The sequence below is a fragment of the Sinohyriopsis cumingii genome, chromosome 5, assembly GCF_028554795.1.
Source record: "Sinohyriopsis cumingii isolate HCF-2022 chromosome 5, ASM2855479v2, whole genome shotgun sequence".
NCBI classification, from domain to species: Eukaryota; Metazoa; Mollusca; class Bivalvia; order Unionida; family Unionidae; genus Sinohyriopsis; species Sinohyriopsis cumingii.
Window position 1 is genome coordinate 69,299,134 of NC_142965.1, and position 11,693 is coordinate 69,310,826.

The following is an 11,693-nucleotide window of genomic DNA, read 5'->3' on the forward strand; positions in this document are numbered from 1 at the left end:
TTACCATCTGTACCCTTATTAACTCTTTTATAAGTCGTTTTTATCATCAGAGAATGTGGTTGGTGGGGGTGGAACCTCTGAATGAATATATATATATATATATATATATATATATATATATATATATATATATATATATATATATATATATATATATTTGTTTTTCTTAGGTACAAGTGCGCTTATTAAGATGGTCAGATTTGTTTAATATTTATATTATCAACCTCCTTGCCTGAATATACAGTCTAATTTTTATCGTTTAGGTATGAATTTGCATGTTTATGACAGCCCAATTGCTACCCAACTCAAATGAGAAAAAGTTCTTGTTTTGTCACCTCAGAGCTATTGGTGCGTATTTACATTGACCACATTATGGACCAGGGACATGGAGTACCCATGACATCTGAGAGAATAAACGCAGAAGGTCCCTTTTTGGTGTGCTTTATTCACATGAAATTTGAGCACCATCACTTTTATCAGGTCAACACGGTGTGCCTATGCACATAGAATTTTATTTCAATTGTAAAAGTAAAAGAGCATGAAAACGTGCAATGTTATTGCCATTTTACTGGTTCGAGTCTTTTCCATTTGTGTGCGAACAATTTATGCAACAATTCAAAATAAATCAAATTAGCAAATTAGACCCAAAGTATTGAGCATTTTTGCACGCCATGCACAGAGGCCATTGAGCATTGGATACTTTGTAAAAAGATAATGCTAACTGATACTTCTTTGATTGTTCTGCGAAAGTTCTGACTTGATTTGGAATGTGTACAAAGAAAGATCAATTTTAACTCCGTTTCTGATGAGACACCACTTGAACTTGAATAAAATTTCGCGAAACGAGAGTCCCTCTAAATTCTCAAACTCTCAAAAATGCTCATAAAATCACGTTAAATCTCTACGATGTCACACTTTCTTAAAATATTTGTTCAAATCATCATATTTGTCAAATATTGCAAATAACATGCTACCAAAATTTGACATAAGTAACAAAATTTTATGAACCCTGATCACGATCACCGTTCGTAAAATTATATCAAATGATAATGTGTTCTACACTGTACCTCGGCTTTATCCTCTAAGATCAAACAATCTTTGTACACCCTTATTGTGATCACTTGAATGATCTTTACAAAAGTTGCCCTTGGTAGAGCCTATCCTTTGAATATGAGCACATGTATGCACAATGACTCCGGTGTTTAGTTCATAACATTGTGTTAATTGTTTGCTTTGAATACCTAGGCCGCACACTTAGTGCAGGGATAGGTGACAGATTGTAAATATAGAAATCCTTACACGGATAGTGTCTGGTGCAACACTAAGTCGAGGTAAATTCATATTCCAAATGTATTTAAAAGTTCAATGTTTCACAGTACTCATTTTAGTAATTTCATATTCCACAAACAATACCAACAGGTTATATTCACGACAACTGTCTACCTCAAGATGTTATTCGTCTTGTATATATTGTGCATTATCTTTATTGTACAATGCCTATGAGCAGGTCTGAAATATATCTGCCCTTATACCACATTCCAAAGATTGATTTACACAACCAAGATTAGTATCTCAATTGTTTGTCAAGCATAATTAGTTTTCATTCGTTAAAACCAACTAAGTAGAAGTATAGTCAATTTTATTTTAATTCCGCAGTTCATAGTCAAACACACTGAATACTGGTTCCGACAAGCAAAGCCGTTATTTCCTGTTAGCAACCCGGTTTTCACTATCTCATTTTGGATTTAATTTTGGGGTAAAAATCATTAAACCATATTTAGGGAACATTGCGTAGGGGTTGGGGTATGTCGGAGTCTATATCGGTGATTGTGAAGAGGCACTGTAAGGGTTTATTCTAATAGTGGCATACCTATTTGACAGATTTTTATTAAAAAAATTCAGACATAAAAATATTTTATCGATTAAATTCTCAGGTTCAAGATCGTTTGATCCATGCTAATAGTGTACATGGATGATTGCACTAAAGCATTCTTTCAAAATAAAACGTAACTATAATGTGGAGTTCTGTCTCTAGATTGGAGATTTGGTATAAGTAGTTTGAATGCTTACTGTATTGCAAACATAATTTGTAATCTAATCCATAAAGATATGGATTAGCGTGCATAACGAGGGACGTATCGTTGTAACGGCATGTACATCACTATCTCGTTGAAATTTGTAATAGTACTGAACACCGTTTTAAACCTTTTGCATTTCAACCTAATTTGTTGTTTGAAGCTTTGGTATTGATGAGAACTTGGTCGGGTTTCAATGTCAGCATTATCTATCGGTTAGCAGAGTTATTGCCAATGATTGCATACCCACCTATGCTTTAATTTGCGCACATTAGCTTTCTTAATGATATTTGCAAATTTGGAATGCACATTACAACATAGACGTTGGCCTACCTGTCCAATAATAACTTCGGCCTTTCAGTGTCGACTGACTCCATTAGTGCTATAAAACAATCTGGTCCCCAAGACTAACCCTTTATAGGCTCCATTCGGTTTCTCTAACAACTCTTCTGCGTTTCATTTCGGAACTAGACCAAGGCTGGCGACCTTTATGTGTTTACTCCCTCATGCGTACGCCAGTAAAGTTTACTATAGACTAATTTTAATTTGGTGGCAGGGTCCAGTTTAGTAAAGTAGCCCCTGGCAAATTTCTTAACTTAAGGCTAAGGTGTAATTTTTTCAGCTATTAATGTTTACTATTTAAAGATTTGGATGTATTTGTGAACTAGGTGTGTCTCTCTTCTGTTGTTCTTGAAATTGATGTCAGGCATGTACACCTTCCATAGTTATTCTGCAGTATGTTGATAGTGAAGTACCAGTAGTCGGCTAGGAAGAAGAGTTAGCCCTTCTATAGCAGTAAACACATGGGATATGGGGAAGTAGAATATCTCAAAAAATAAAATGACACGACCACAACAAACATTCGCCATTTCCTTATACGTAGAAACAACGTTTTACTCTGTAGCCTTTACCATGAAAATACACTACGAAATTTTACTATATTAAAAAATCAACTTATTTAGCAGCGTTGAATGTCCTGTTCATCGGATCCATTCTGTATGATTTTTGCACAATAAATCTTATTATTATTGTTGCATTTCAACAGAGGTTGGTATTTTGCTTTGGACTAAGCAGAGTATCGTCATAGTAACGATGTACTGTTAAATCCTGTGTACACATATACACATATATAATTTACCCAAGTTATGGAATCCTGATGTTCAGACACTTACGCTTTCATTCCCGCATGATAAATACATCATTATTATGCTTGAAACAGTATATATAACAGCTTGATATTGATGGCTGAGTTTGATTGTATGCTTTGCTTATCGACTTTATCACAGCCGTCATCTAGCTACTTCGTCCATAAACCTACAGCCTGCATCATCCAGCAGGGTAGCTCTTGGAATCTGCGTGTTTTCTTAAAAGTCATATATTATTAAGTTTAAAACACATCTATCCTGAACCCCACCCACTATCCTGAGACAGAATATATCCTTTTAAAATCTTCAGTTGGAGCACAGTCATCGTTGTCTGCCATTCTAGTGGGGGTATCTAGAATGAGACTTAAGTTTAAACTCACTGCCTGATAGCAATGCGATTCAAGGAACACGATGAATAATCGCATGCTGCTCTCAGATTTGAGTGTACAGAATTGAAATGATCCAAATATGTTCTGCATATAATGTCAATTTAATAAATACGTATAACATATATATATATATATATATATATATATATATATATATATATATATATATATATATATATATATATATATATATTAGTTAAATTTTATACGTATTGATTTACTTTGTCAAGGTTGTGGGTTGCGTTCACAATGTAGTCCATTTCAAACCATTGGCAAGATGATAACTTCACCTTTCAAACAAATTATATTGCTATTCTTCCTGCCTTCCATACTTATTTCTTGAAGAATTGATTTAATATCCCAGTGTCTCTAAACGCACACCATTGGTTTTAGTTCATTTTGGCATTAGACCAAGCCGACTTATGGTATGGTGCTCGTCGGTCAATAATTGCTATTTTCAACGTCTTTAAAAGTGTCAGATTAACTTCAACCAATTTAGTTCTATCACATACATTTGGAGTCTTACTTCACCTGAACTTGTCTACTTTAAAACATTTGACATAACTACAAACTTTAAACTTGAAATACAGCAGAAGTTGAATTAACATATATCACTATCATACACATATGTTGCCATTGTGTGCAGAAATTGACTTAAGTATATATATATATATATATATATATATATATATATATATATATGTGTGTGTGTGTGTGTAGGGGTACATGTAAATTTAAATTATATTTTTGTAGAAACTTAAAATCTGATACTTTACAGAAACGTCTAGTTTAAATTTATATAGAACAACGTTGATTATCCAGGCAGATTTGCGGCGAATATAATTTTTGGCCATAAATATAACTTTGCATGGGACTTCAGATTTCTGGGGACACGTTTCAAGGTAAACCACTACTTTTTAATCACACGACCCATGACACGTTCTTTTACGAATCACATTACCTCTGGCAATCTTCGAAAAACAAGTGGCCAGCTGAATATACGCCAATAACATGTAATATTATAAACGGTAAACAGTCGTGCTTAGAGGTCATGTAAAATTATCGTGACACTTTGCACAACTAATTATATCGATGAAGTAATGAAATAGGAGAGCACTCAGATATAAACAGTCACCATTTTACATATTACTTAGCCGGCTGACAAAAGCTAGGATGGTGTGTTAAATCCTTTGAAGACTGTTATGGGGATCCAATTAGGCTAATTAGCATAATTAAAGTTCATAAAGTGGAACAACCCACTTCTTTTGTAGTTATTGGTAAACAAATATATGCATGTTCAAGAATTAAAGTTGTTACGCATCACTGCTTGTATGATAATGTTTAGGCCATCTTTAATAAAGACTTTTGTTAGGTTTATAAACAGCGGCAACATTTATTTTCATGTCGGCCCATCATATGAGATAAACAGTACCATCCCTCAAACCAGCATCACCAGTGACTACAGTATCCGTGTTATACAAAACCCAGAGATTTTGAGGACTCTCTTTATTAGCTAATATACAGTGACTGTGCCGTCTGATACATGATACGTTGAAGTGCGATTGCAGTGATGTACATTACCCATGCGTACATATGAACTGATTTCGTTACGCGTTAGATTCTTTCATAAGAACAGCTGTACGAGATGGTAAACAAGTGAATCTTCTTCTAACAGAAATGTTCATATTGGATGATAAAAACTCGAATACTTTTTATCATTTAATGCGTACAACAACTTGTCTATTCAACTATATGTCGTAACTTGGAACATATGATAGCATGGCGTGATGCGACATAGGTCTGACGTTCTAGAAAATGTAGATTGAATTCCGAAACATTCAATATAATAACCATAATCCTGGCATATAACAGAAATCAAGAATTAATACAAGTTTCATTTCATATACCCTCTCACCCGAAGGTTTCTTCCGTAATCTTGATAGCTTCATGAGAAAACCCGTCATGGCTGAGGCGATAAAGAGATAATTTGGTCTAAAAGGACTATGATCGTGGTCACATCCAAAAGCCAAAAAGCTCGAGGTAAAACGGGTTCCATACTGCCAAACGTTTGTGCGTGCATTATTGAGTGACCATAAATCAGTATTTCTAAATTGCCAAGGTTAAAAAATACACACTGGGTTACACTGTATGCAGTAACCAAACCCATATACACTTTCGATCACAGACATTCTCATAAAAGCAATTCCATAACAGTGAATTTTAGAATTATTAACACTAAGAAGCCATGAAACTCTTGAAATTTGATGTTACCATGATATTAACTTTTAATGTAGTGTACCTATATGATATATTGCATGTTTTGGAGAGCTCTACAGAATACATGGCATGTTTAAGGAATTTACAAAGCATTGTCTGTGAGTCAGAGGGCTTGATAACGAATGCTTTATGTTAGAGTACTTTAAAACACATGTTTTGTGTTAGATGGCGTTACAAAACATGTTTATAGTAGAGAGCTTTACTAATATTTGGTGTCAGAGAGCTTCAGAAAGCTTAGTTGTGTTAGATTTATTCCCAAAGCATGTTTTTTGTTTGAGGACTTTATAATACATGTTGTATCTGGAGGGTTTTACAAAGCATAGTGTGTTAGAGGACTTTACAAAGCATTGTTGTGTTATAGAGTCACGTGATACGAGGAGACTGATGTGGATGAGTGTTATTTCAAGTCCATTGTCCCTGTTAAGTGTTGGCCTCCGCTGTTGTATCACGTCACCATTGTAGGTCTTGTGATCAACATTAGTCGGCAGTCGTTGATGAATGCAGTATGTTATTGCCAAATCTTTCGAACTCTTAAGATGTTTGTGCTCTGAGTATGGGAAATAATTAATGATCAAGTGAAAACGTCACCTAAGTAATGGAATTCACACCTTCTGGTGAACAGATACATATGTGTCAATAGACGTATTGAAGTCTCAGACTGTTCAGGTTTAACAATGAAATAAGTTGATTTAGACTGAGAACAATATACACCAAGGCGAGTATGTAGGACAAGGGAAAATATGTAATTCTGTGTACAGATCCTAGTGAAGATTACATAAAAATTACGAAAAGAAACGAAACGAAAATGTGCACGGAGTGTTGGGATATTCATTATATTCAAAACAGTTCTGTGCTTTATACAAAAAGGGAAAACTTTGATTTCTCCAAGGAAAATATGGATGTTGGCGCGAAATTGCTAGAGAAGAGGAATAACATAAAAGAAGTTAAACGAAACGAAAATTCATACGAGGAGAGTAAACAGATAGTGCGAAGTATTCAAAGTTGAAAAAATCAAAAGACGATTAATAGTTACCTCTCGAGTTTACATATGAGTACTGGATGAATACGGCGAATAATTTCTCAGACATAAAATGATTGAAAAATAAAAATGTGATTGAAAGATTGGTTGACGCCAAAATATATACTGAAATGTAAATAACAGGTACCATGGTGAAATAATTTAATGACGAGGTCAAATATTTTCAAAAACAATCCTGGTTTTAATTTGCAAGTTCCAAACGTCGCCAGAACATAAATTGGGGAAAATATCCTTTAGGTGAAATGATAGATTTTGTGTTGATTCAATAAGTATTAGAAGTAGTACATGTGTGCGTGTGCATGCATGTACGCAAATGTATGTGCCTACTTGCATTCATGTGCTTGTTTGTATGTATGTTGATGTGCAGACAATGTGTGACTATTGGGGGAATGGGCCATTATTCATTTCTCTTTAAAAACTATTCAGTCTGTTTAACGCATTTGTTAAAAGATTTTATTTGCTAGTGTCGGGTTATTTACTGACACATAACCAGAAACGTTGTAAACAAAAGCCCTTAAGACATGCGAAGGATGAACATTTTTTTTAAATTGTGCACAAAGCTTCTATTGCATCATATAAAAAAACGGGAAGCAGGAAGGAAATATAAAGTGTAAAAAAATGTTACGATTAAGTGAAAATGTTTAAAGGCCGAGACTCCAGCATAAAGTGGTGTGGGTTGAAACTTTCCTTCAGCCAGTATTTAGTTTGTGTTATCGTCTAGAAAGAAAAAACACACGCACACACATTTTTTTTTGTCGTGCCTTTATTGGCGGTTCATCATTCATTCGTTTATTTTTTCATTCATCAATGAATGATGGACACCCAATTAGGTCACGACAATAATATGATTGGCTGTGCTGTAAGGCATATTAAACTGCCTGACAGTAACTGCCAGGCGAAACCTAATAATTAACTGACCTCTTGTTAGTAAACCTTGCTATTATTAGATCGACCAGCATGTGTTTTATTGTAACACCTTGCTGAACACGAATAGATATGTAAATCCAACCTATTGGACAAATCATAAATCAGATGCCGGATATGCAACCTACCCGATACTAACGACCGACCGGTTTCAAACATCGGTCTTTAACTACATAAGCAAGTTCTGTAAACAAATATGGTTCAAGGATTTCGATATAAAAAATTCTGAAGATGAATCATATGACGGGCAAAATGAAGCACATACAGTTAACTTCTTCAGTAGTGAAGGGCAATGTAGATAGTAATGGAAACAGCCATTAAGATGATCGAACTTCCCACCGGCATAGCGTAATTGCAGAGATTCCCGTTACATACACACACGGTACCAGTGATCCCATTATATGTATCTTCTGCACACGTATCTTTGTCACTAAGGGATGTATAACAACCTCTCATAGCAGCTGCAAAACAAAATTCAAATTTTATATCTTATCTTCTCATCTATTTAAATATGGACCGACCAAACTTTATTGATTTCGGTCTGATTGTGGTGTTGTCTCGTTTGATGACGGTTTGTTGGCACTATAGCACTGATTAGTGTAATGATCTTATAATGTGAAACAAAGACCTTAGTCCTTTTAAATCAGTAATATGGTGGAATAGAACTGAATACTAATTATAACTTTCCCTCTTTGTATCTTCCTCTTTCTTCTACTTCCATTTATATTTTCTTCACAAAAAAAATACCTAATTTAGTTATTCATAAAACCATTCTAACTATAATTGTATGGAATTACATTCGATTGTTACTTTCTGACTTCTTTTACTCTATTATCTATACATCGTGAGAGCAAATTAGTTTCATTCATTTAGACATCTTCATTATAATAAATAAACCTTTGGTGGACACGGAAGTAGTTCGTACATGTGGATAATCTAGATAAACGGTGTATGTATTTCCAAACGTGAACTCGTGTGTGTGTGTGTGTGTGTGAGTTTATATGTGTTAATGTAATAGATTGAAGAATGCCTACAAACCGTTTGCATTTGAAATCGAATCTTTGACCTTCAGCTTGTAACAAGACCCGGAGCAGGAAACTGTTCCAGATGTCTTAAAGGGATCTTTGCAGTTGTCGTCAGTAACACCACAACTGTAGCAATCGATGGCATTCGCTGCAATTAATTAGGCGAACAATAATTTTTTCTTCTAAATGTCGTATAAACGTATACTTTATTAATATTGAGTATCATTATTCACTTTTAAATGTTGAATGTTAATTTGTACTTTAAAATGTTGTGTAGTATATACTTTGAATGACTATTATTATAAACATTTGTATATACAGTAGTATTATGTACTTGTAACTGTCGAGTATATTCATACACTTTTGAATATTTAGAATGGTATTTAAATTTAAATGTTGAGTATAATATTTAGGATTGTGCATACATTTAAATGTTGAGTATTATTATAAATTTTTAAACCTCGAGTATTTTTTTTTTGGTACTTTTAAAACCTCAGTACATACTTGCGATCGTTGAGATCACATAATATAATTGGAAAATAAAGAGATCATAATGATAAAAAGCTTTGAAACATGAACTAGAATTGAGAGAGAAAGAGAAAAAGAAGAAGTAGTAGAAGAAATGAGAATTAAAATATTTTCATGGACAAATAGACCTGCTTGTTTTTCTCTAATATACATATGTTGCAATGACATTTATAAAATTCTTAATGGTTGTTTTTTTAAAAACAATTTGAATAAATATATTGCTTATAAAATTTCTTTAAGTAAACCTTTCATTTGCACCTACCTTGATTTAACCAGATTACAATCCCCAGGAGAACGAGCAGCTTCTTATCCATGGGCCCCATCCTGACTATGAGCGCTTTGCTGAGGCGTTGACGTTAAATATGAAACAATCACGTGATATTCATGGTATCCGTGTTTCTATAGCCATTGTCTATAACTATATTTAGTTGTATGCTCTCTGATTCAATAGAAGATATGCGTTGTATTGTTAAAAAACAATCAACAATGGACATGTCAGTCGATGTCTTAAAATGTTTGGCTGGGATCCAAATTGCACGAAATGTGGATATAACACAGAGCTAAACCGAATACCATCATTCTCGTATTCAAAGTTTCATTGACATAATAAGAATATTAATCCATGATATTAAACCATTCTAAGAAAGCTATCAAACTAATTTCCCTTATTCGTTGCATAATTTTCTATTTATTGATCCCCAACCCTATCAAGTCGCACTTACGACAGTGATAAAAGACTAATAATGCAATTAATGTAGCTGCTAATGTTCCAATACATTATGACCATAAACGTTCTTTTATCCCACAATACTGACCATAGCTTAAACACGTGTTTAAGTCGCTTTTACTTGGTCAGTGAAATATCGGGGCTAGGCAAAAACTCTTTCTGACAAGTGATTTGTTCATAGTCAAAATCGCAAGTGCTTCATTCAACAAAATTAAATTTGGATACATTGACTGATGAATAAGGTTAGTAACTTTTATTACATGTGTTCTATACCATGTTCTGTTTTAACTTGCTGTATTACCCGCGTTCTATACCATGTTCTGCTTTAAGTTTCTGTATTACCCGCGTTCTATACCATGTTCTGTTTTAACTTGCTGCATTACCCGCGTTCTTTACCATGTTTTGTGTTAGCTTGCTGTATTATCCGCGTTCTATACCATGTTTTGCGTTAGCTTGCTGTATTACCCGTGTTTCATACCATGTTGTGTGTAAGCCTGCTATTTTTCATGTGTTCTATACAATGTTCTGTTTTAATTTGCTGTATTATCCGCGTTCTATAGCATGTTTATGTTAGTTTGCTGTTTTGCCCGTATTCTATACCATGTTATGTGTTAAGTTGTGGTATTGCGCGTATTCTATTCTATGTTCTGTAATAAGCTACGGTATTAACCTTGTTCTATACCATGTTCTGTATAACCTTGCTGTATTACCAGTGTACTATACCATGTTCTGTGGTAGATTGCCATATTATTAGCCGTCTCTACAAGAGCGCATGAAAGAGAATAGATAGTAATATCGACGTTGTGAGCAATGTGACTATTCATAATTTTAATATTATGAATGACATGTGAGTGAGGGTTTTAATGTATCGTGATGCAGGCTTAAAATTGTTTTGTTTTAGACTAATTATACTTTATATAGCTCACTCTTGGTCTTATTTGTTTATTTTACAATTACAGCAAAATTCCCTCGGTAAACACGTGAATATTCCAATACAGATTTCATATTCGTATTGATAGTATATTCTGATTCGAGACTTTGTTTATATGTTATAGCTCAACGGTTTGCGCACCTTGAACTTGGCTGTCTATTGGGACGCTAGCCTTCACAAATAAGTATTGTTAAATTTATGTCTAATCTCCTCTATTGTCAGGGACGTACATACAAGTCCAGAACGCAATTAAATTATTAACCAGTAAAATAAAATGAAATGTGATATTGTGACAAAAAAATGTATAGGTAAAACAACAGTGTGGCCTTACGTGAATTGATTACGGCTTCCGTAGTCTTCTCTGCAAATCATCACGTTTTACAGCAAGTATTGGATATGTGTATATATTAAGCTCGCATAACGAATAAAAAAGAGATACGGACAGCATGCTCGGTTTGTTTTGTTTTCCTCACGCCTACTACTTGCTATTCTTTTCCGCCCGTCACTCTTTGGGTTAAGATTTGCAATTATGAAAGTTTTAGAGATTGTGATCCAAAACGTCTAGCATAGTTATATTGAGCGTACGTAACACCGGTATATACTAGTGCTGCTATTTTAGAAATGTGTCTTTTC

At 34.1% G+C, this 11,693-nt stretch overlaps 1 protein-coding gene across 1 annotated transcript; it reads right to left on the reverse strand.

Annotated features, from left to right (window-relative positions):
- Positions 1-7,049: 7,049 nt before the first annotated feature.
- LOC149799386 (uncharacterized) lies at positions 7,050-9,741 on the reverse strand. The gene is made up of 3 exons (XM_089958724.1): positions 9,665-9,741; positions 8,888-9,022; positions 7,050-8,310 (listed from the first exon to the last, which is right to left on the reverse strand). The coding sequence occupies exons 1-3, from the start codon at positions 9,723-9,725 to the stop codon at positions 8,126-8,128; spliced, it is 381 nt and encodes a 126-aa protein (XP_089814850.1). The 5' UTR covers positions 9,726-9,741; the 3' UTR covers positions 7,050-8,125.
- Positions 9,742-11,693: the final 1,952 nt, after the last annotated feature.